Source organism: Manduca sexta, chromosome 9 (genome assembly GCF_014839805.1).
Source record: "Manduca sexta isolate Smith_Timp_Sample1 chromosome 9, JHU_Msex_v1.0, whole genome shotgun sequence".
NCBI lineage: Eukaryota > Metazoa > Arthropoda > Insecta > Lepidoptera > Sphingidae > Manduca > Manduca sexta.
Window position 1 is genome coordinate 18,201 of NC_051123.1, and position 25,418 is coordinate 43,618.

Genomic DNA, 25,418 nt, shown 5'->3' on the forward strand with positions numbered 1-25,418 from the left:
ATGCGTGAGAGTGTTTCTGACTGAAAGTATGATGTTGCCCACTGCGATGAATTTTCTTAGAGTAGTAGTAGGCATTAGGGCGCGGAAAATATACATTACATAGGAAATAACTAAAATCTCACAGATTTCTATTAAAAATGGTTAGGTGCTTTCAAAGATTTATGATTACGAAAAGATATGTTCATTCAATAAAATCACCCAAATTTCCTACTATTCCCGTCCTTTCCTGTTCATTTTTTTAAATTATTCTTTGCTACAAACCTTGTCTTTATAATTCTGATATAAGAAAGGAGTCAGTCGAGCCAGTCGAGCTGTTCTCAAGTGATGCCCTTAAAGTCATTTGGCAGCAAATTTTTATTAATATACATAATAATTGAATTTTAAATTCACTAGTTTATAACCACCTTCACCAAGACCATCAAAAGCAGAACGCTTTCTTCGTGTTATTTAAATAACGTAGTTGAGGCCTTTCTTAAAATTCATTTATAAAAAATGTCTTTCATCAAAAATCTATCGGATAAAGAATTTTCGAAATCCACGCAATTATAAAGAAGTTACGAAGCTTTGAAATTTGGTTGAGAGAGAAGTTGTTAAATTACAGTAATAGTGAAATGTGATGTCACCCAGTGACACTGGCAATAACGCTACCTGAGTGAGAAAAGGATAGCGCGATAACCCCACCACGCCTCCACTTTTGCTCCCAACAATATTTCAAATATGAATAACTGCTATATTTTTCATCTAATTTTGATGCTGAAGAATTTATTTGTCATATTATTCTCTGTTACAAATAAAATAATAAACTAAATCAAATATAGAAAACTACCCCATTTTATTTAGTACAAACACTAATCCACGCTTAAAGTTCTAAATGTTCCAGCGATGCCCATGTACTGTTCTTTGACTGTGTCGTTCAGCCTGAGTGATTCGTTAGTTCGACCTTGATTCATCACTTGTATGAACTCCACAAACTCTTTGGAAGATAGAACATCGATCCATTTATCTGTAAACAAGCATAATTTAACAAAGTTGAGAATGGAAGAATGATACACAGGTGCAATACACGGTGCACTCTCTGTTCCTTCACTGTCACAGTTCGGTTAGACGGCAATCCGACATGACCGGAGAGGGATTAGGCGAGGGCCAACAGCTTTACGTGCTTTCCGAGGCCTGGGGGTATCACACCGCCAACTTCCTGACTCCGAGCTGTGACTAATGTTTCAAGATAGAAAAACCTAGTCACAATTATTTTGGCCCGACCCGAGATTCGAACCCAGCACCTCTGCGTAGTAGTCGTACACGTACCGTGTATAATTACAACTACAAAAAAATTATTTGCCTATATTTATCGACTACCTATCTGATTTCACATCCTCTGGAGTATATTTGTATTGCAAGGGCACGGCAGTTACCCCACTACTGATGGTCAGTGGAGTGGGAATCAGAGATTGTTGACTAACGGAAGATGATCACCCCTCGCCTTTCGATACAATTATGCCGGCCTGCTTGAACCGAGTAGGCATATGCTGATCCCGGAACGCGACACATTTACGTGGGCAATTATGGAGGGTTTTACGTCTTGTGGAAGGGAGATGATGATGATGATGATGACCCCTCGCCTGTCGACACAATTATGCCGACCTGCTTGAACAGAGTAGGCATATGCTGATCCCGGAACGCAACACATTTACGTGGGCAATTATGGCGGATTTTACGTCTTGTGGAAGGGCCTCACTATTAGCACCGATACCTCCAGCACACCGTTTATTATTTTTACCAAATTTAATATATACCATGTGTAACTTGCAAGGACTCTTGTGTTCCTCCGTATTCGACAGGCAACACGTCTTTCGGCACCACCTCGCACAACGACTCCATGGTTCTGTGCACGAAGATCCGATCGCCTATCTTGGCGCTGAACATTTGCTTCATGATCTTCGTTAGCATGTCGATCGTGGATGATGACGTCAGCATGTGTATTCCCTTTACTCTGAATCCAAACCCGTCCTGGAAAATAAAGATATTAATGGATTAAGTTATTTAACCGATTTATATCTGTTTTTCACCGCTGAGGAATAGAGGAAACCAAATTAGGTCTAGCTTTCTCCACTAATGCGAAGGCCATCGTTATAATGGAAATTAATTGCAATCCCAGCATATAAGAATTTAGTTAAATTTGAAATTTAGACTGTCAGTCATAGACATACATTAGCTTCACACATTTATATATTATCTTCACTACAAAAATAAAACCGTTTCAAGGTATAAGGGTATCACATCGCTTTTCTTGACTCCGAGCTGCGACTGAGTAATTTTTAAGATAGAAAATCTCACTCAGAATAATTTTTGGCCCAACCCGGGACTCGAACCCGAAACCTCAGCGCGGTAGTCGCATTACAACTACGCCACCGAGGCACGCTAAAAGCTACCTTTATCCTGCGACATAAGGGTGCAAGTCTTTATGACTAACTCACCATTGCTATCGTCACCAGTTGTCGAAACTCAACTAGATTTATTTCCTTTATTATGTCCAAAACATTTATGTCGCGTAAATCAACAATATCAATTATTCCATTGCTATAATCGTGTGCTTTTATGTATTCAGCGTTCTGTAAAAACATCAATATTACCAATTAATGATACTCTCGTCAATATACTTATAAATACTTATAAGTGCTGGTGGTAGGTGTCTCATATGTGAGAGTCCGCCTGCGTAGGTACCGCATTATCTATTTCTGCCGCCAAATAGCAGCGTGTAGTCACTGTTGTGTTCCGTTCTGAAGGACATTGTAGCTAGTAGTTACTATTTATAACACCTAAAACCTCATGTCTCGATGGCGAGCTCAGTGGAATATCAAACAAAACTTTGTAATTCAAGGTGCTGGATGGTGTTTCTACTGTTTATGGGCGATCGTTATTGCTTACCATCAGGCGAATGGCAAGCTTGTCTCGTCATTCAAAGCAAAAAAAATATGTATATTCTTACTGATTTAAAATATAATATAAAATAATAATATAATATCAGCCCCGTATTATATACTGTCACACTGCTGGGCGCGGGCCCCCTCTACTACTGAGAGGGATTAGGCCTAGTCCACCACGCTGGCTTGGTGCGGATTGACAGACTCCACATACCCTCAAAATTCCTATAGATCATTTCTCAGCTATGCAGAATATCGCGATGATTTCCTTCACCGTTAAAGCAAGCGCTAACTCACAAAGAATATACATTTTATATAATTTTATAGCGCAGAATTTTATAATATGATGTGTGCCCTTGGGTTTGAACTTGCTGACATTCGCCTCGGCAACCTATTCCACACTCAACTAGGCTATCGCCACTTAAATATAATGAACATAATATTTATGAAACTGATTTAATACTAGTGGTGTTTTAATATCAATTTTATGTAGATACGCTTTTTGCAGGGTAATTAATTGCTTCTAACTTAATTTTGAACAATTTAAATAACATTGAATTTTATGCATCTTGTGAAATAAAGTCCCTCGTCGCGTCTGTTTCAATGTAATATCAAAAACTACCGAATTGAATTCAATAATGAAATTTGGTATGGACATAGTTAGGGAAGGACATATAAGGACATAGGCTGCTTTTTATTGTAGGTAAATATGTAGCGGGTATTTAAATTGGGAATACACTTTCATACGGGCGAAGCTGGGAGTGTATATACTATCCCACTGTTGGGCACAGGCCTACACTGCTGCTGAGAGGGATTAGACTTTAGTCTACCACGCTGGCTAAGTGCGGATTGGACGACTTCACATACCCTCAGAAATTCTTAGAATTTCTAGCATTATGTGAAAGTTAATTATAATATTTATACGTTGTACTTACTATTATACACATTATGTACATTTTCATAAACAAACTTGAACTCATTTTGACATTGTTCATTTTTGCTAAGTATACTCTGTGGTGGTCGGACGTTAGTTTGGGCAGAAACGAATGAGTACTGTAAAATAAAACAAAGTGTAAAACACCCTGTATTGGCCCACGTAAGTGTGGTGTTTTGGGATCAGCCTATGTATATTCAGTTTGAAACAGTCTGAGGTAATTATGTCGACTGGGGAATCATCATCAGGGGTCAGTCAACACTCTATCTGGACGTCCACATACCCATTAGGTACCATAGCGTAATTTTGACATGAACGTTTAAAAATAATAAAGATTTTCATAGCCTACTTAATAATATCAGCTGTGTACTAAACTATCCCACTGCTGGACTCTGTTACTGAGAGGGTGTAGCTCTTAGTCCAACAAACTAGCACGAGTTGCCATAAATTACATACCTTTGAAATTTATTAATATATAGAATTGTTAGATGTACATAGGGTTAAGGGCTCTTTACAATGGTCACTTGAATGATGCTATACACCTTAGTGGCGACATTGGGTTGTAAGACCGGTGAAACCAACTGTCCCATTCACCAATGAGTAGTGGTAGTGGCAACGAATTGTTTAAAAAAAGGGATTTAGGTAACGTAATATATTTTCCTTCAGTTAAAGTGATAATACTTTGAAGACGTGAAAGAATAATCAGATGTTATAATATAGCTCGATCCATCGTTACTTACTAATATAAATATAATAATATCAGCCATGTATTATATACTGTCCCGCTGCTGGGCACGGGCCTCCTCTACTACTAAGAGGGATTAGGCCTTAGTCCACCACGCTGGCCTAATGCGGATTGGTAGACTTCACACACCCTCAATATTCCTATAGAGAACTTCTCATGTATGCAGGTTTACTCACGTTTTCCTTTACCGTTAAAGTAAGAGATAATTCACAAAGAATTCATACATAATTTTTAGAAAAGTCAGTGGTGTGTGCTCTTGGCATTTGAACCTGTGGACATTCGTCTCGGCAGTCCGTTCCACACCCAACTAGGCTATCGCCGCTTTACTTACTAAGCACCATTAATAAACGGGATACAATCCTTCTTAACGTCATAATGTTCGAAGAATTGTGGAAGCAACGTCCTCAGAGTGCACAGTTTCTCCATGTGAGTCTTGGCTCTCTCCACTGAGCCTTTCTGGAGAATTATAAGCCTTTCCAAATAATCGCGAGCTGTGAAAATAATATGAAGGTTGATGAACAGTTTCGAGATTAGATACAGTAACAAAAATAAACAAACACATTATGTGTAGGATAACCTAGAAGGTAGACAGAGTTACAACCAGATCACCCAATTTACTCCTTCTGTATCCCGTCCTATGATATGATAGGGGCGGAGCCTCTCGCCACATTGTAAATTTCATCGAAATCCGTCCATTTGTTACTTCGTTTACTTTATACAAGCTTCCGAACATTTCACAAATTTTTGCGTCTATAAAATAATAATATTTGACAAAGACGACAGTGCCTCCATCTTTTGACATACTAACGCCCGAAATTAATAACCAATCCTAATCCAATGTATGCCATCTAAGATTGATAATTCATTCGTTTTTATGGATAAAGCATGCCAATAACCAATCCATAGATTAAGTAAGCTATCTCTAACAATAATCGATCTTTGAGAGGACGGATTTCAGTCATAGATTACCCTCTGTTTGAAAATGACAGTTTACGCTTGCCAATACTCTATCTACCCGTTTTGACATTTGATTTGATTGTTGTAAACAATCGCATTTTCCAATCGGACCAATTCCTCAGTTTACTCCATATGTTTTGAATATCGCTTACACTGATTTTAAGGGAAACGAAAAGGCAATGGAAATATCCATATTCTCTAGTGACAGTGACGACAGTGATTTGGAGGGACTAGCGATACTGATAGCGAAACTGAAAGTCGCGCTTCATCACGGGTAATGAAAAGAGTTAATTACATGCAGACCCTGGATGAGTTTGATTTCACGTTTAGATTAGGCTTTCGAAATCTGCTTGCCAATCAGTGTTAGTTAAACTGATCTCGTATATTCGTGTTACTTCTATGTACAAGGTAAATAATTTTTGACATTATTTACAAACAATACCGTACCTACCGAACTATTAGATAGGTACTAACAAGGGGCAATTGCGTCGTTTTTTCAGGAACTATGGTGTTTCTCCATTCCATCAACTTTTGCTGAGGAATAGGAAATATTTATATTATCTTTTCAGGACATTTGGTACATGGAAACGTCGCTTTCCTGTGATTGCATTGACATTGCGTTTATCTTTACCTAAAGTTCAAACAATAATAATTGCAACTGCAGTTTTGCACAATATTTTTCGGAATCACAGGCTAGAGGAAATTCCAACCCAAGTGGAGTTATCAACTGCTGATATTATTAATTATGAGAACAATATAGAGAATCAAGATGTTGGAGAAAGAACAGCATTAACAAATAACTTCTTTACTTAGTAAAATAAAATACCTTTACAATCACTGCTATTTATTTTATTGCTTATCTACATTTGTAATTCAAAATAATAATTACAAATTAACATAGTTTTATTAGTTGAAAGTTAAAACATAGAAATAGGCAAAATATCCATACATTATCTATACTATTATATAAAGCTGAAGAGTATGTTCTTTTGAACGCGCTGGTCTCAGGAACTTCCGGTTCGGATTGAAAAATTCTTGTAGTGTTGGATAGCCCATTTATTGAGGATGGCTATTATAGGGTATATGTATATCATCACACTATGACCACACACACACACATCACAAAATCGGCTAAAATTGATTACTTTTGAGAGCTTCCGTTGCGTGCGCTGCATAAACGGTTAAAGTTATGCAACAATTATGTATAACGGAATTGTAATTTGTTCCATAACACTGGATAATGTGTACAGAGTCCAATTATTATTATATGGCACCGAGTTTACTGCGTACTTCATACTAAAAACTAAATCCTTTAAAGATTTATTAATATATTATGAACAATGTTATTAAACTTCAGTGTCAAAATATGTCATCAACCACATTACTCACGTTCCATTTTGAAACTAATTAAAAGTTTGTATCTTAAATATGACATGTACTAATTATTAATTATTTCTTTTGAGGGCTAAAATACATAAAATATTTTTTATTACTCCAAGTCTTATTGTTCCTATTAGGCAAATATTGAAACGAATAGTTTGTATGGAAAATACAAAAAGTATTTTTTACGAATGGAATATTCTGCATAAAATGGAATGGTCAGGAGGGAACGCATCTGGAAAGGATTGCCAGCGATCTATCGTTGACGGCAAGCAAGGATAGGCGAGTTAAGATATTGGCATGCTGATAGGAGGCCAATCGAAAGATAGTCGGCAATCTAAGATAGGTTTCAGTCTTGGATAGTAGATACATTATTAATTTCGGGCGTAAGTGTTTATGAACGGTGGTTCGGTTACCAGCAGTGACAGTGTCGTCGCGTCGAAGCGGGACTTTTATCCTGGACAAACCTTTCCACACATTGCGGTGGTACCTACCTAGGCGAACTCTCACATATAGATACTTACTACCAGGGACACGTTGTTAAAGCAAAGTCAAGGTGTCAAGATAGTCACGTTAAAATATCAAGGGTGCATAAAATTATTTGGTTGTTGCCCTTCTACGTATTATGATAGTTTAGTTAATGAAAAATTACTTACGGTACTTTTTCTTAGTAAAATGATTCTGTTTGGCAATCCAGTCCTCGAAAGCATCGATTGCTGCATTCATATCTTCGTTCTTCTCAAATTTGTATTCCTTCCTCATATATTTAAATGTGTTATCATTGAATTCAAGTATCGGGTCTTTTCGGCAGAGATTCCATATTACCAAGATATTGACAACTAAAATTATACTCCAAATTATACGTTTAAAGGTTTAATTTGCATAAAAGCCTTTAAATTTTTATAGCAACAGCTATGTATAATATGAGCGTTCTCACTTGTCTCTTATTTTATTATGTCTAAAGACTATTTTAGATTGAATGTTTTTTTGTAATATTCGTCAACACGGCCTCCGTATTCAAAGTCAGGTTTACAACTGCGGTGTAATTATAATTTACTATCTAAAGGAATAAATTACCTTGTCTTAAAACCCGTTTATTTAAAAATATAGATTATATATTGTATTATTTGCTTTAAATATTAATAAACCTCTGGATTAGGAGTGCTAGCGAATATTCATTCCTAGTCGTCCAAAACTCCGTGTGAAGGACGTGGAGTCAAACCTTCACCACAAAAAAAATCAAAACTAGAAATCCTATCCTTGAATTTTGTGGTACAAAAATTCATTATTTTATATAGAGCCGAAATTGGCTAACCAATCATTGATAATAGTACAATCTTTTTGACATTTAAATATCGAGAAAAGCATGTTTAATAAAAGCGTGATTAAGAAAATAAAGTCTTCCAAGGATATTACGAGTATTAATTAGTAGTTTTTCATCAGAAATAAATTAGCCATAGCAAAATAACACAAAATAGTATTAGCATTAAAGTCGGTAAGAAATCTTGGTACACTGTTGGGTGGAGCTGTAAAACTAGGTCACAAAAGATCTTAATAGGGTATTTAACTTATTTTTAGGGTTCCGTACCTCAAAAGGAAAAACGGAACCCTTATAGGATCACATTGTTCTCCGTCTGTCCGTCCGTCTGTCCGTCCGTCGGTCCGTCCGTCTGTCAAGACCCTTTTTCTTAAGGACGCGTGGAGGTATTTAGCTGAAATTTATATCAAATACTCAAGTCTACTGTCTCTTGGAGCTGTGAAAAAATCAAACTTCTAAGTCAACGCAATCAAAAGATACTGCCGTATATGCCGCAAATTTTTGAAGCTCGCAAGGGAATCAAAACCTACAAGGTACTTCACGAGAACCCAGAATCTTTGAAATTTGGTACGAAGCAACGTCTTATAGTACAGATAAAGGAAAAATTGCGAAAACCGTAAATTTTTAGTTACATCATATAATAAATATATTTTTACAAACTTTAAAGTTACTACCCCTTCCTCATGAACGCGTCGAGGAATTAAATTGAAATTAATATCAAATAATCAGGTCTGTAATACCTTTAATCTGTAACAAAATCAAACTTCTATGTCAACGCAATCAAAAGAAATAGCAATTTAAGCCGCATATTTTCAAACTCGCAACTACTCGCAAGGAAATCAAAACCTAAAGGGTACTTCCAGTCGACCTACAACCTTAAAATTTGCCGCGAAGCAGTGTTTTATAGCACATATAAAGGGAAAATTCCGAAAACCTAATTTTTTTAGACCTTTGTCTGTAATTAATGCTCATCCAGCTTTCCATATTGTAATATTATGGATTTCATTTTGCAATAAAAATATCATAACTAAGACTTGATTGTCGCGATGAGTGAACTTTTACTTACCTACAGATTTGTAGGGAATCCTCGGTGCGCGAGTCCGACTCGCACTTGGGCGGTTTTTTAAAAGTTTTATAAAATATGTACATCGTATAAATTCTAAAACAGAAGAAATCATTGGAATCTTATGAAAATCTACAAGTTACAAGCCATTGAAATTTGGTAGTAGGGGTGAGTGCCAAAAACAGAAAAGAGACGAAATACTTTGTGACGCATGTGACGTCAGCTGGTATTACGATACGTTCGAAAGAAAGAGATGGAGCGATATCGCCACTCCACGCCCACTCATGCACGTAGCAATATTTGAAATTTTTAGTTATTTCCTCATTTCTAAACGAACTGTTTTCACAGAAGGATATTTTATTTTACTTATTGCTGTTATATATAAAAATGCATAAAATCAAACATAGTCAAATACCCTGTTGCTAGACCGATCATATATTATTTTTTGTGTGAGCAGGACACATAGCTCGCAGAACTGATGGCCGATAGAGCGCGAAGGTTCTGGAGTGGAGATCACGAACTGTCAAGTACAGCGTCGGACATCCACCCACGAGTTTGACAGATGACCTAATAAAACTCGCAGGAGGTCACTAAAAACGGGCCTCTTCCAATAGGTCGATTTGAAAATCTTTGGGGGGGGGGGCATGTTCAGCAGCGGACATCCTGTGGCTGATGATGATGATGGAAGAGGATTTTTGGTGTAACATTTTTAAGTATAGTAAAAATGTAAATTTTATTTTTATGGACACGTGCTATAAGTTTTCTGGCGATGATATCATTATAATGAATAAATAAAACAACTTCACTTTTATAACATTATTTATTTAGAAATACTGTGTTTTTGCAAGTTTGTAATGTTTAGGGCACATAGAAGCATGGTTGATTGAAAATGGCGGTAAGTTATCATATATTTAAAAGAAGGTCAACATCACGATATTTTTTTGAAAGCGATTGGAAATTTAAATGTAAAGTCGAATTTGCAAACACTACTTTAACTATTGGAAACATAATATAATCAATCAACACACAAAGACCTGAAGGTTCCAGCACCATCCAAATCGTATTTATCTTTTAATTTGTACGGTTTGTTGGACACAGCTTTGCTCATCTCTTGCATGTAATTAACGTTTTCTTTCGTACCAAGAACATCTTTCCATTGTTCTGAAATTAAAAATATAGAAGGTAAAATCAGATTTTCTTTTTGGTCGAATTTGCTATCTTTGGACATAGCTGTTCATTCTTTTAGTTCATTGGTAATCCCTTCACTCTAACCACTATGGTCGGTTCAGTTTGTTGACGAGATATTTTCACCCAAGAAATTGTTTGACACGTGGTAAGCTTTTTTTCTTTTCGTGGTAAGTGTTCGGGGATCATTTGTGGTTTTCTATTTATGAAGGAATGTACAAATCGTACCTATAGTTTCAGAGATTATCACGTTAAGCTAGCCCAATATTTTTTTACTAAACTGTCTATTTAATAGTGTTGGTTTCAAATTCAATTGGTGTGTACTTTAGGAGACGCATGGAATTAACAATTTTAGTGGCATTATTACTGTGAAATTGAATTGTGAAACAATAACCATAATATAATAATTAATTTAATCCGTCTTAATTAAGATGAATAAATGGTATAAATATGATGTTACATAATTATGCCGGTTTGTTTGAAACAAAACATAGATTGACCCTGGGAACAATGAGACCGCAATGGCTGGTTTTACATTTGGTGTACATTGGTCGCCACCCGCGCGGATAGAAATATCACTGGCGACGGCTTTTACTGCTTAATAGACAATTTTTTACATATTTATACATACCATACCTTGTAACACAGCCATAGATTCCTCGCTCCCTCCAAGATCAGAAGGCAATATATTTTGAGGTACATAATCATACACAGTCTCTATTTTTGCGTGGATATGAATTCTTTTAGATACTTTTGGTCCAAATATAGGCTTTACTATTTTAACGAATGCTTCAATTGCTTTCGATGATGTCACTATGTGGATGCCTTGTAGCCTTAGGACATAACCTTCCTGAAAATTTATTTTTTCAATTACTATCATATTTTTTAAATGAAAAAAAATCTTATTACGTAGGTAATTAGAAGAGATATGCAGAGGCGCAACCAGGGCACATACTTTCCAAGTGTTTTCCGCCCCATATGATAGGGGGCTAAACTATTACCATATCGGACACAAATTCCAAACTCTGGGCTGATACTAAAGGGAAAATCCAAATATCACTTTACCTGCGGTTCGAACCCAGGACTTTAAAGCGCTGCCGTACCGCACATACAGTATAATTACGCCACCATGGCAGGTAATTTAAAATATTGAATTAAATGTGTACATGAAATCAAGCATAGACAATAATTCATCTCCAACGTCTACATATTTAAAATAATGCGATTAAAATAACATACCATTAAAATACAAAGGAATTGATGGAATGTTGCTATGTCTATAGCTGCTATAAATTTCGGCACATTAATTTTCCTGTAATCCAAGATGGTTACAGTACCGGTGCAATAATCATGCGCCTTGATGTATTCACATTTCTGTAACAATACTTACATTAAGCCTCTGTTAGTCTCTTAAAGAAATCAACTAATGATCGAAGTCGTTGACTGCATTCAGCACAAAAATGTTTACCAGAGTAAAATTCTTTAACATGATTTACCTATTTAAGATTTACTTTTAGTAAGAAAACAGTCAACATATTTGAGTATGGAATTAGTGCTAAATTTGTCTTAGTAGAAGATAATTTTAGGAATACCCCGATACCAAACTAACGAATCTGAAATAATTTTTGTGAAAAAATTCACCTTAGTTTTACCGGTCTCTTTGCTTCTAAAGGTGAGAATTAACAAGTTTGCGTCTATCTTTACTAATCCACAGTTTATGAGGTAAGGTCTTCCCAATTCTTTGGTTCGAATTAAGTAGGGGATAGTAGCGACAATTTCAATGAAAACCAAAAATTTTATTACGTATAACATTTGTTAATACATAGTTAAGTATTAAGCAAATTATTTTGGAAGATATAGTATTGAAACAGTGGTCCCTTCACCCATATGGTTTGAAGAGCAAACCGACGTCGGATTGCGAAATAATTCGCTGATTTATCTCAAAAGCTATCATTCCGAATCATTAAAATTCTAAATTCCAGAAATATTTACCAACCAGAATGCAAAATCTGAAACACTCCAACAAAATATCTGGTGTAATGCCGTCATTGGTAACATGCAGCACATAAACTCTGTAGTGGTCTTGGGTAAGTTTCGGTAAATAGGCACTAAATCTGAAACCAAATATAGGTATTATACTCTTAAGTCTTTTATACTCAAAAGGGTAGGCAGAAGCGCCACTAGTGCACGCAAAATTAACGTATGTATTTCAGCCAGTGTAGCAGGCGAGTTTATTAAAATTAAGACCAAATTTCGGATTGATACTGTAAAAAATCAATGGAATTTTATTTGTATTCTAACAACCATCATTACCAACCATCATAACCATCATATTGCCATAGCATTCCCCTGTCCTTAAGTAAGTAACATTTGTGAATACGGGCGTTAATCTCACTGGGGAAATGAGACTTATATATTACTTACGCAAAGTAATCCAATTTATTGAAATCATTTTTTGCGTCATATTTGTCAAAAAACTTAGGATACATCGCCCGCATTGAACATAAATTGGATATTTGATATTTCGCTCGCTCCACCGATCCCTTCATCATTATTATTGATCTCTCCAAGAAATCTCGAGCTAAATAAACATGAAATATATTATTATAGTGTATAGATTCAAGTTACACTGTCTAAGATATTAATAAAGTAGTAGCATTTTGCTCATTTTGCACGCATAAATTGTTTTCCTAAGCGTCCACATAGAACGTTTCCACCATATAAACGAATAACTAATTAAAACAAATTCCCGTTTCGCGGGAATTCTAAAACAACTTATAAATTTACAAACAGCTGATAACTTTGACCATGCTTAAATTGGTTTTATGATCTTTATCCCATATAATTTTGGATTTAATAACACCAAACCAGCTGGATGTTACTAGTTATTGCAAAAAGATTGTCAAAGATTTTTTTTAGAGTGGCTCGGCAAAGTGGTTTCACTGCACCTGATGCTAAGCGAAGTGAAAAGCTTATTGAAAGTGCCGACCGGCAGAAGATACAAGCATCTCGGCAGGCAGAGTCATGCCGGCCTGCATACTTGCTTCTTCACGCTCCGTTTGGAGGACTCCAAGTTATAAGAAGAAGGTAACACTTAAGCTGGCAAATGTTCGATGTTTGTTAGAATTAAACGCAGAAACAGCTGAATCGTTTTGGATTAAATTTGGCACAGGCAAAAACCATGTTCTAGATTGACATATACTTTTTATTCCAGTAAGTTGTTACCGTGAGAAATATTTGCACGATCAATCCTATTTTAAAATAGTGGCGTTATAGATCGCTACAAAGATTGAAGGTTTTGTAGCAAAAATAGTTTTTGCGTGAGTAGCACTTAGTTAAAAATAAATACATTATATAAAACCAGCTTCTGACCTTCCAATCCGTAAAGGTTAATTTCAAGAACAGATAATATTCGCACGGTAAATAAAACAATCTTTTCATAAAATCTATTGTATTCTCATGCAGTACTCACGGAAATCCCTCTTGGTGAAGTGATGTTGCATCTTCAGCCAGTCCTCGAGCGCATCGATAGCTCTGTCTAAGTCCTCTCTCTTTTCCAGGTTGTACAGTTTCCTTACAGTCGTCACGGTGTCTGGATGTAGTTTTAAAAGGATATCGTTGATGGAATCCATTTCTGAACGACCATGAAAAATGTGCTGACGAGGGACGCTTGCAGCTCAGTTATTAAACAACCTGTTTGAGTATAACGATCACATATATTGAGAGATATTAATATTTAGTATATTTACTACGTGATTACGTTGTTTTGCTTTTCAGACACCGTAACTGAATAACGAAATGATTTGTAGTCCTACGGATATATAATCCTTCACTGAGCGTCTCGTTTTATAATTCTGATACTTATCTCACGTTTTTGGGGTTCCGTACCTCGAAAGGAAAAAACGAACCCTTATAGGATCACTTTGTTGTCCGTCCGTCCGTCTATCAAGAACCTTTTTCTAAGGAACGCGTGGAGGGGGTATTAAGCTGGAAATTTATACCAAATACTCAGGTCTAACGTCTCTTGGAGCTGTGAAACAATCAAACTTCTAAGCCAACGCAATCAAAACATACAGACTATGCCGCAAATTTCCGCAAAATTTCGAATCTCGCAAGGGAATCAAAACCTAAAGGGTACTTGAAGTCGACTCAGAATCTCGAAATTTGGCGTAATGCAATGTTTTATAGCACATATAAAGGAAAAATTAAGAAAACCTTAAATTTTAAGTAAATGTATGCTCCTCCAGCTTGCCATATTATGAATTTCATTTCGCAATAAAAATACCATAACGATGACTGGATTGTCGAGATGGGTGAACTTTCACTTATATACCTACAGGTTTGTAGGGAACCCTCGGTGCGCGAGTCCGACTCGCACTTGGCCTGTTTTTTGCTTGTGAAGTCACTAGAGGCAAATGTAACAACACTCGAATTTATAATAATTAAGAGTTATAATCATCCATGCCATCTTATAATTATATAATATCATTAGTTTGGTATAAAGACTGGCTTAATTAATTAATTTATTTATTAGCACTGCCACATTGTACAACAACTACTACTACATAACATTCGCCACAGCACACAGCGAATAGCATATTTTTATGAAGCCTCAAGGTGGTAATAATAATAGTAATATCAGCCCTGTATTATATACCGACCCACTGTTGGGCACGGGCCACCTCTACTACTGAGAGGGATTAGGCCTTAGTCCACCACGCTGGCCTAGTGCGGATTGGTAGACACGATGTTTTCTTTCACCGTTAAAGCGAGCGATAATTCACAAAGAATGCACACAAGGTGGTAATGCTACACATAAATTTAATAATAATAAACATATTTTTAACTACAAATAAAATATTAAGAAACACAAACATAACTTCTACGACAACTAAAAAATAAATAAGATGACATGAACCATATAATTGTGAGGGTTTTGAAAATAATTCGTAAATCTTGTAATTAAAGATGGGTAAGTGTCATGGATCACGTCTAATTCTTTACAAACTTTTAAAACAGATGTAAGAATATACTGAATGTAATGTTTGCAAATTCTAGTACAGGTTGATTGAAGACCCAAGTTAGTTTTAGAAAATGGAGTATGCAGACTGTTGCGTGATTTCGTGGGTGATTTCGAGGAACAGAAAGGCTAAAACGTTCGAGTATATAGTTACAATTAATATCCCGTTTAAAATCTTATGGAGTTGACACTTGTACTGGAGTTTACGACGATTAGTGAGAGATAACATTTTAAACTTCATCAACCGTAGATTATACGGACATCTTTGTGAAAAAACCAGGAGTGAGAGTGAGGTTTGTTATTCTTTTTAAAACACTAGAAGTTTCTAATTCTTCATCAATTACATACTAAGTTTTGTTATGTTAAAAGCGAATTGGAGTTGAAATCTTACAAAATGTGTGGTGAATGATCTTTGTAAATCTGACCACGTTACTCAAATCTCCAATGAACCCGTGGTTTTTTCATTCCTATAAGCAACAGGATCGATTGTCATCAAAGAAGATTTTGTATGAGTAGCCCGTTTTCTTGCTGATATTCTTTCAAAATCTCTTAATGCAAATCGTAATGTCTTCAAAAATTATCAATACACACCCATAAAATATTATTTATTAAGATGTATTATAAGTTTTTGCGGGCCTGTATAATACGAAGCTACAAAAAACAATTTAAGGTTAGATCTATGTGTACAAATGGCGAAAGTGTCTGGAGCGCGTCCCAATCGCGCACTGAGTGTATTTAGAAATAATTCGCCAATCTGGACACATGCAACAAAAGCACTAGCTTTATAAATATATTTTTATTTATATGTATATCTCTCTTTATATTTTTAGTGTTATACAGTCTATCGCGATTTTTTGTATTATAATTTTCTCTCAACGTTTCGAAGACTTTACAGCCTTCATGGTCATGGGGCGGACTGAAGTGTTGACCATCCGAAAGTCAAAGTTACAACATCTAGTCTTTTTTTTTTTGGTTCGCGGATAAAGTAACTTGTTACTTATGCCCCTCAGAACAATAACAAGCATAGAAGCAATGCTATTATATGCGAGTGTAAACGGTCTTTGACAGCAAGAGGTTTAATTATGTAGCGATTCCTTCTGACACAATTATAACGTAACTAAATTGTGTTTGCGCGTTAACAAGTTGTAACATTTGACATTAATTTGCTTTTTAATTCGGCATCATAAAGGTGACCGCGGTGTACGACAAGCCGACCTTAGCAACATAATATTTATCTCGTTCTTTTCAACGGTTTTGGCCTATTTGAAAAAATAGGATAAGTATGTGCGGATAACTGAAACTCCTTCTATGCTTGTTATTAGTAACGAATGAAATGAAAAAATTTTGAAATTTTAATTAGATGTGTCTAAAAATACAGGAAGGCATTTTATTTATAAAAATACAAAAAGTTAGAAAGCCGACTTGCCGCGACAGTGGTTTGAGGTTGACTAAGTGAATGTCGGGCAATTACCTAGCTTTCGTCTTGCCAATATTGAGCTCGGACAACTTATCTATGTAATAAAAACATCTTAGTTATTAATAATATAGTTTGACATTTGAGAATGTTTTAGCATATTATAAATATCAATGTTAATATTCTTCTCAGTAGGTATTTTTAGACATAAAAAAAAAGTTCACTTTTGTCACATTAATAATTTCGCAATTTCGGAGTTTCTCCATTGATTTATAATAAACAAATCTTTCCAGTTCATATGTAATTTTATGTGTTAGTATCGTAAATTAACACAATAGTCATTTGAGTTAAATTTTGTAAATAAAACCAATATTTTCAATGTTTTGTTTGTCTGATTAACGATATTATTACTATCACAATTATATGTATTGTTAATGATAGATGTGCACTGTAAATAAGATATCAGAAATATTGTATTACGACGGCACGGTGAATACAGATTTGATAGTAACTATATTTTTCTTGAATTGCCGTCTTCTACACTTTTAAAATCGTTTAAACGTTTTCAAAATAATAAACACAATAAACCTGAATCGTGAAACGCAACAAAGCTCGTGAACGCCCTCTACCTCGCAATAATGAAACAGCCGTAATTTTGACATATGTCTATTGGCAAAACCTAACGTGTAGGTTCTCTATTTTCATATGTATTATAATTCTCTTTGACGTAGACTTTTCCCCGTATTCATAGACGTTTTTTATCTATGGACGGAGCAAAGCTGTGATAACAAATCTATTTTTCAGTGTTGACGGCATGGCAGCCTTCGCAGTGCGTAGACATAGGGTCGTTGTGATTGGCTAATATTGTTGTATCTCAATAATAGTCAATCACAACGGCCCCATGTCAGTTTCTCAGTGCCGTTGAGCACCGAGAAACAGACTTGTTATCACAGCATTACTCCATCCTTAGATAAAAAAAGTCTATGAATGAGGAGGTTTGTCTATAACATAAAAAGTAAAAATGATTATATATTTAATTAAAAAATACTTTCAACAAGCATTGAATAGACATGAAACATGTGTGTCTCGTAGGGGACACTGTAGTCCGTGCAATAAAATGACGTGTTTCGACAACTGGTATATATATTAAAAATATTTCTAAAACATTTACAATAATCCCTTTTAATTTTAACAATTCAACGTGAGCGCTGAGAGTGCTACGGAGCAAGTGAGGTTATGACGTTTATAAAAAAATAACATCTACAACATTTAAAATGCCTAACGTTTACTTTGCAATTGTCTGAGCAATTTTGACGCTATTGCTCAGACAATTGCAGTTACATTTTTGTAAGGAACTTCCGAAAAATTACTTATTCGTTTTAATAGCTATTGAATGATAAACTCGACATAAACTTTGTTAAATTTATTTCTAGCTTATGACTGTCGTAAATTAGTTTCAATTTTGTTTTTTTTTATTGAAACACCCATGTTAATTATATTACTAAGTTTACTTACTAAAATCTTAGTAATATCTACTCACATAAATACTTAATACATATATGTACGGGTCATTGTTAAATATCATTGAAGGCAAATTTTTGATACTTTTAGAAATGTCTATGGTAAATCCCCAATACAAACTGATGCTATCTAGCGTGCAATAGATAAAGCATTTTCGAATTGATTTTACATAACCGTTTTACTATTCCACATTAAATTGAGTAACTATCGCATGTGCGCAAAATTTTTGTATGAAAATGGTCTCATGTCCACTCTGCAGTGACCACGCGTACATACAGCTTGATTCCCACCGGCGTCCCTTTTAGGTTTTCGGTGATACTAAACAATATATTTAATAAGTCAACATAATTAGACTATGGGCAATAATTATAATAGCATTAATGATAACTTAATAATGACATCTATCGGCCATTAGCCTCTTGATTGTTAACAAAATTGATATCGATTAGTTATCTCAAGAAATTTTAAATAACGTTAGATGGCGCTTGTATTTAGTTCCCCAGAAATTCTGTTACCAAAATGAAATTGTGACGCCACAGGCGCTAGGTAATCTGCTGTCAAGCGGCTTAATGTCGTAGTATATCTTTTACTATAAATAATATTTTCTAAGACTTACTATGCCAATGTTCGTCGGAATCTTGCGGAAGATATAGGCAAAGGGAACCCGAGCTAGTTCGGCTTCACGTTAACCGACTATGGATTGTTGTCACTTTTTACGTCAATCAAACGTCATCATTTATTATGCCACCAAGTTGCGGTGTTTGTAAAGTGTCATATTAATTATTTATTTTATACTTCTGTGATATTTAGTTAACAGCACTTTTCTTAATTAGAAACTATAAATTAATGCGTAAAGTCTATCTTTACGTAAATATATTATTAATTTGTGATTTCACATTTTAGAAGGTTAAATATTTGAAGTAGATCTGATTAGTTTTTGATTTCAGATACAAAGTGTTTGTTAGAAGGATATAAATATTATATTTTACCAAACTTAAAATAGTAGGTACGAGGGTAGAGGCAATGCTTAACGAATAACCCTTCTTGATTAATAAATTGATAGTTGTATAAGTATATTATGTATACTCCATCGGTTTAGGTAATTAACTAAATGTAAACAAATCGTAAAAAAAAGTATTTTACTTTACCATTTCTCTTTACGAAATATGGTGTAACACAATTAATGTTTTCATAACCTACACGTCACTTCAGACTGTTATTCTCATATATTTAAGTAATTTGGTCAATAAATCGTCTTAATTATTAATTGAAAAGCGTTAACACAATTATTTATTCTAATTTACAATGATGTTATAAACCATCGCGATCTATCAACTGAAAAAAACAAACGACAGGCACTCAAAATATTTTTACAATGGATTGTGACAGATAACCCTGCTAAATTCAAGAGTACGACTCTCACGTACCACGCCATTAAAACTGATCGACATTTAATTTATTCGACTAACCGGACACCGATTTATCGATAAATTCTGCAGAGTAGAAATTTATTTATTTATAATATTTTTTAGTTTTGTTTTAGACTATTATTTATTGTTAGTTATTTGTTTTGTTTCTAAACTGAATTTAATCATTTTAAGTGTTAGTTTTACGCAGTAGTTTCGTTGATATAACAGCCTTCGTAAACACTGTCGTTAAAAAGGTTGACTATCCTCCTGGATAGTCAACCTTTTTTACCGTAAATGGAAACAAAGTATGACATATGATTCTTATCATATTTCATACTTTGTTTACATTTAGTTAAATACCTAAACCGATGGAGTATAGGTACACTTAAGCTGTTGGTCTGTTTGGCGAACGTGATACCTTTTTCTTTGGGGAAATCACAGTTTTATTTTGAGAATAAACAGATACTAATTATAAGGTAGGTATTGTGGTTATATTTTAAATACTTTTATTGCTTTTATAACAAATGAATACTTATAGTTAAGGTCAATGGAAGGAGTTTTATTTACGTTCATTGTTCGATTCTATGAATGTTTCAATTATTTTCGCATAATAGGTAGGTACTTTAGTAAGTATGTTAACGATTGTTGATTTAGTATTGAGACTAATCCGCTATCTTAATTTTCGTTTTCCGATCAATTGCCCGAGATATGTTACTAAACTGAAGCCGTTTTTTTTACACCTGGTTACCTTTTGTAAAATGTCACACTTCGCTGCCGCTCTTTATTAATATATTAGGTCTCATTGGACCACAATCAGATTATCGGAGATACGTGTGCACAAACATTTACATCATACATACCTATGAAATTTTGTATATTTGTTTGGAAGCTCTGCTAGATTTTATATGTAAGTATTTTGCTGTTTCGATAATATTACACGCGTACGACGACATTACGAATCGAATTAATAACTTACTTTTTAAGTCGGTTAAACATATGGAACTGGATAATAATAATAATATCAGCCCTGTATTATATAAGTACTTGCCCACTGCTGAGCACGGGCCTCCTCTACTCTACTGAGGGATTAGGCCTTAGTCCACCACGCTAGCCTAGTGCGGATTGGTAGAATTCACACAACTTCACAGATGTGTAGGTTTCCTCACCGATGTTTTCCTTCACCGTTAAAGCGAACGATAAATTCACAAAGAATACACACATGATTTTGGAAAAGTCAGAGGTGTGTGCCCTTGGCGCATTTGAACCTGCGGACATTCGTCTCGGCAGTCCGTTCCACACCAACTAGGCAATCGCCGCATTTTTTATTTTTTATTAAACAAATTAATACCCATCTAAAACATCACGTGTAAATCTGCGTCCAGTCGCATATTTTACCTACAACCAGTTTCATAATGTAACATTTGCGTGTTTGGTCTATAATTGTAAACGGCGTTGCATTCAAATATAAACATATTTTGCTATTGCTATTTTCTAGTATTATTATCTATATATTCACTTAAACAACAAATAATTTTACTTACTTGACTAATAATTTTTATTCACATCCAGGTTTACACTTAGACTAGCGTAATTATTATATTATAAATGGTCCTCCATACACAACCACAAGCTGTCAATAATGACGCCATACTAAATTCAGTTTGAATGGATTGCAGTTGGAAATCAGTTGAACACATCGAATGTTCGGAACACCAAATCTAGTACATAGTACATATATATACGAAGTCCGCATATATATACTTCAATGTCTAACATTCGCGTAAACATCAGAAATCATTATAGAGTTTATTTTATTTTTCTAAATCTTTTTTTTTCATGTTCATGGATGGAACATGAAAAAAGATTTATGGAATTCTACGAACATCAATATCCTTTTAGAATTTAACTTAATAATTTCTTATGTTTACGCGAATGTTAGACATTAAAATTAAACTACTTTTCGGATTCTATCGCGGTTTTTTATATTTTAGTTTTCTACCGACGTTTCGAAGACTTTGCAGCCTTCATGGCCTGTCCCCCCGTGACTATGTCACGTCAACAATTAAGTCACCATTTATTTATTTATAAAAAACAAAATAGTATATTTTTCTGTCAAGCGATTGGAAATGTTAATAATATATTCAGAGTTTATTTCGAATGAAACACATTTGAATCAATACAAAAATAATATAATCAATCAACACTTAAAGACCTAAAGGTTCCAGCACCATCCAAGTTGTATTTATCTTTTATTTTGTACGCTTCGTTGGACACAGCATTGCTCATCTCTTGCATGTAATTGACGTTTTCTTTAGTGCCAAGAAGATCCTTCCATTGTTCTGAAATCGAAAAAAATCAGAAGTAAATATCTGTTTTAAACCACAACAGGTAATTAAGGCCCATGTTCAGCAGTGGGCTTCCTACGGCTGATGATGATGATGAAACCCAACAGAAAAAGAGGAGGAAATATCTTCGTCCCTCCATCCGGGTTTTGGGACATATTTTTGTTTTGTGTTGTTAAAACCTAGTATCTACCGATCAGTCTCAGGGCTCGGCCTGACGGTTATAGTAGGATTATCAGCCTTATTACCCTGGCCGCCCCAAATAACTGGATAACGACGGGCAACTACGAGTCCTTACTAAATACATCCTAAGCCGGATACATACCAAGACTCCACGGTGACCATTTCGGAGCAATAAGGACCCCCACGGGTTCCAACGAACTTCGTATTGACAGTCCGTTCTATTTCCTTACTAGGCTTACTTTTATGCTAATATAAAAACATACCTTTTAACACAGCTATAGATTCCTCGTTCCCTCCAAGTTCAGAGGTAATGTATTTTTTAGGTGCATAATCATATAGAGCCTCTATTGTTGCGTGGACGTGGATTCGTTGTGACACTTTTGGTCCGAATAAAGGCTTTATTATTTTAACGAGTGCTTCGACTGCTTTCGAGGGTGACACTATATGTACTCCTGCTATCCTTATGCCATAGCCTTCCTGAAATATATATATAATTTTTATGACTATCATGATGACAGGCTCACGCCTCCAAGGACGTCCAGGTTTCAAGGCGATGCTCCGCTTACCGTCCATGGACGATACGGTAAGATGAGAATCGGTGAGAGGGTATGAATGACGTAATACAAATTTATAAACAAAGAATGACCAGAGTCAAGGGCGTAGCTACCGCTGTATCAACCGTATCAGTGATACAGGGCCCCCGAGCTTTGAGACCTCTTTTGGCCTATACCTATATTAAACTAAGCAGGCACCCAAAAGTTCTCACTGCCCTGAAGAGCCTCCAACAAATTTAGATATAGGATTCCTCTATGGCAGGCTACGTTACCCACCAGAGTATATTGGTTTCTAGCTAATTGAGCATAACGCCTAGAATTGCGTCTAAAGAAGCGGCATCTTCTAACCAAAGTTTAAAGAACGTTAGCTAGGCTAGGACGTTTTTATTCCCGCTGGCATTGGCCGAGGCTTTTCGACTTTATTTATTGTACTATATTCTTTACAGCATAAGGAGATTCCCTATAATATAAGCGGCGATAGCCTAGTTGGGTGTGAAACGGACTACTTTGACAAATTTCCGCAGGTTCAAATCCGAATGGCACACACCTCTGACTTTTCTAAAATTATGTGTGTATTCTTTGTGAATTATCGCTTACTTTAACGGTGAAGCAAAACATCGCGAAAAATCTGAGAAGTTGTCAACAGGAATTTTGAGGTGTATGAAGTCTACCAATCCGCACTAAGCCAGCATGGTGGAGTAAGGCTTAATCCCTCTAAGTATTAGAGGGGACCCGTGCCCAACAGTGGAACAGAATACAGGGCTAGAATTATTACTTCATATTCCATAACTTTTTTAATATTAAATTGTAATAATTGACTTGTGATAAACACTTTCTATATGCCTACTAATTAATAAATATTCTTATTTTATATTAAAACTAGCTTTTGCTCGCGGCTTCTCCCGCGTAAAGGAGTTTGTCCGGGATAAAAAGTTCCACTATATATTTTCCCGGATAGTAGCCTATAACCTTCCAAGAAGTCTTATACTATCTCAATACCAAATTTTGCTTTCTTATACCACGTCTTATGTCACGTCCCGTTCCCATGGGAACGGGATTAAAAGTATCCTATATCCGTCTCCTGGTTCTAAGCTACCTCTCCACCAATTTTCAGCCAAATCGGTTCATCCGTTCTTGAGTTATAAATAGTGTAACTAACACCACTTTCTTTTATATATATAGATAACATACCATTAAAATGCAAAGGAACTGCTGCAATGTTACTAGTTCTAGAGCTGCTATTAGTTTCATGATATTCATTTTTCTGTAATCCAAAATGCCTATTATCCCATTACAGTAATCATGCGCTTTGATGTATTCAAATTTCTGTAATAAAATTAACATTACTTAAATTAGTCTAGAAATCTAGCGGTCCAAATCAATAAATCCCAATTGATATCTATGGATTGAATGCAAAATGGGCCAATTACAACAAAGTTCTTCGCCATGTATGCGATTTTTTATTGCTTCGAATGACGAGACGAGCTTGCAGCTCGTCTGATGGTAAACGATACAATCGCCCATAAACAGTAGAAATAACATCCAACACCTTAAAGTACAAGGTATTCCACTGCGCTCGCCATCCTGAGACAAAAGATGTTATGTCTTATGATGTCCAGTAGTTACACTGGCTACAATGTCCTTCAAACCGGAACATAACAGTGACTACACACTGCTGCTTGGTGACAGAAATAGACATGGCGGTGGTACCCACCATTATAGTAACAAAAAAGCGAAAATTGAAAACAAATAACGCGACTTCAAAACCAATAAAATAAACAAATTAATTGCATTTTACATAACTACGGTTGAATAATAAATTATTTTGAAATAAATCAATGTGAACTTCCAACCAATTCGTTTCCGTTTGTTTATTTTATAAACATTAAATATTTTTTGGTGTCAATGCTTAATTTTACCACAAAAACATATTTAATGTCCATATAAACATAAAAATATGAATTGGGAAATAAATTCATGGATCTACAACATAAATATCTACTAACCAAAATACCAAATCTGAAGCTCTCCAAGAAAATGTCAGGTGTGATATCTTCATTGTAGCAATGTGCCACATAGACTCTGTAGTGGTCATCGGTGAGTTTCGGTAAAAAGGCACAAAGTCTGAAACCAAATTGAAATTTAGAAACGAACGCCTTTATCGTCGAAAGGGTTGGCAGGAGCGCAACTAGTTGGTGGTAGGATATATTTTATATCCGCCTGCATAGAAGGTGTCAAAACCCGCCATAGTAGCCCACGTAAGTGTGTCGCGTTCCAAGATCAGCCTGTGTTTATCTGGGTCCAACAGGCCATCATAATTGTGTCGACTGTAGAGGGGTAATCATCTCTCGTCAGTCGACATTCTATTGTACTCCACTCCACTCACCATCAGGTGCAGTAGGGTCACTTTGCCGTGCACGTAAAAATACAAAAAATAGCAAATTTTCCGTATTTCAGCCCACAGTGAAACGC

General features: G+C 35.4%; 3 protein-coding genes across 7 annotated transcripts; all 3 read right to left on the reverse strand.

The window, feature by feature from the left end:
• Nucleotides 1-731: 731 nt before the first annotated feature.
• LOC115448089 lies at nt 732-7,962 on the reverse strand. Its single transcript, XM_030175389.2, has 7 exons — nt 7,875-7,962; nt 7,594-7,776; nt 4,932-5,091; nt 3,857-3,974; nt 2,475-2,609; nt 1,794-2,007; nt 732-1,003 (listed from the first exon to the last, which is right to left on the reverse strand). Exons 2-7 carry the CDS (start codon nt 7,697-7,699, stop codon nt 849-851), a joined length of 888 nt encoding a protein of 295 aa, XP_030031249.2. The 5' UTR covers nt 7,700-7,776; nt 7,875-7,962; the 3' UTR covers nt 732-848.
• Nucleotides 7,963-10,119: 2,157 nt separating this feature from the next.
• On the reverse strand, nt 10,120-21,512 carry LOC115448103 (retinaldehyde-binding protein 1). Of its 5 annotated transcripts, none has more exons than XM_030175411.2 (7): nt 21,409-21,512; nt 13,976-14,196; nt 12,928-13,084; nt 12,500-12,617; nt 11,743-11,877; nt 11,140-11,353; nt 10,120-10,479 (listed from the first exon to the last, which is right to left on the reverse strand). In XM_030175411.2, exons 2-7 carry the CDS (start codon nt 14,133-14,135, stop codon nt 10,334-10,336), a joined length of 930 nt encoding a protein of 309 aa, XP_030031271.1. In that variant the 5' UTR covers nt 14,136-14,196; nt 21,409-21,512; the 3' UTR covers nt 10,120-10,333. The 5 variants fall into 5 exon arrangements, with proteins under 5 accessions (XP_030031271.1, XP_030031274.1, XP_030031273.1 ...); XM_030175414.2 differs by lacking the exon at nt 21,409-21,512 and adding an exon at nt 19,607-19,796; XM_030175413.2 differs by lacking the exon at nt 21,409-21,512 and adding an exon at nt 19,075-19,267.
• A 527-nt stretch (nt 21,513-22,039) lies between these two features.
• On the reverse strand, nt 22,040-25,138 carry LOC119188800 (alpha-tocopherol transfer protein-like; the record flags this gene model as incomplete). Its single annotated transcript, XM_037436712.1, has 4 exons — nt 22,040-22,206; nt 22,656-22,869; nt 24,138-24,272; nt 24,953-25,138. Coding segments are annotated over 4 exons (681 nt in total), but the record flags the coding sequence as incomplete, so codon positions are not given.
• Between the last annotated feature and the right edge of the window lie 280 nt (nt 25,139-25,418).

Bases quoted from the DNA above. Each gene is read 5' to 3' on its own strand.
- LOC115448089 (XM_030175389.2), bottom strand. From the start codon at position 7,699: ATGAGGAAGGAATACAAATTTGAGAAGAACGAAGATATGAATGCAGCA. The intron at 5,092-7,593 runs GTAAGTAATTTT...TTATTTTCACAG, and splicing joins TTTTACTAAGAAAAAGTACC to CTCGCGATTATTTGGAAAGG. The intron at 1,004-1,793 runs GTATATATTAAA...GCTTGTTTACAG, and splicing joins GTCCTTGCAAGTTACACATG to ATAAATGGATCGATGTTCTA.
- LOC115448103 (XM_030175411.2), bottom strand. From the start codon at position 14,135: ATGGATTCCATCAACGATATCCTTTTAAAACTACATCCAGACACCGTG. The intron at 12,618-12,927 runs GTAAGTAATATA...ATTTGGTTTCAG, and splicing joins AATAAATTGGATTACTTTGC to ATTTAGTGCCTATTTACCGA. The intron at 10,480-11,139 runs GTATGGTATGTA...TTTTAATTTCAG, and splicing joins ATCTATGGCTGTGTTACAAG to AACAATGGAAAGATGTTCTT.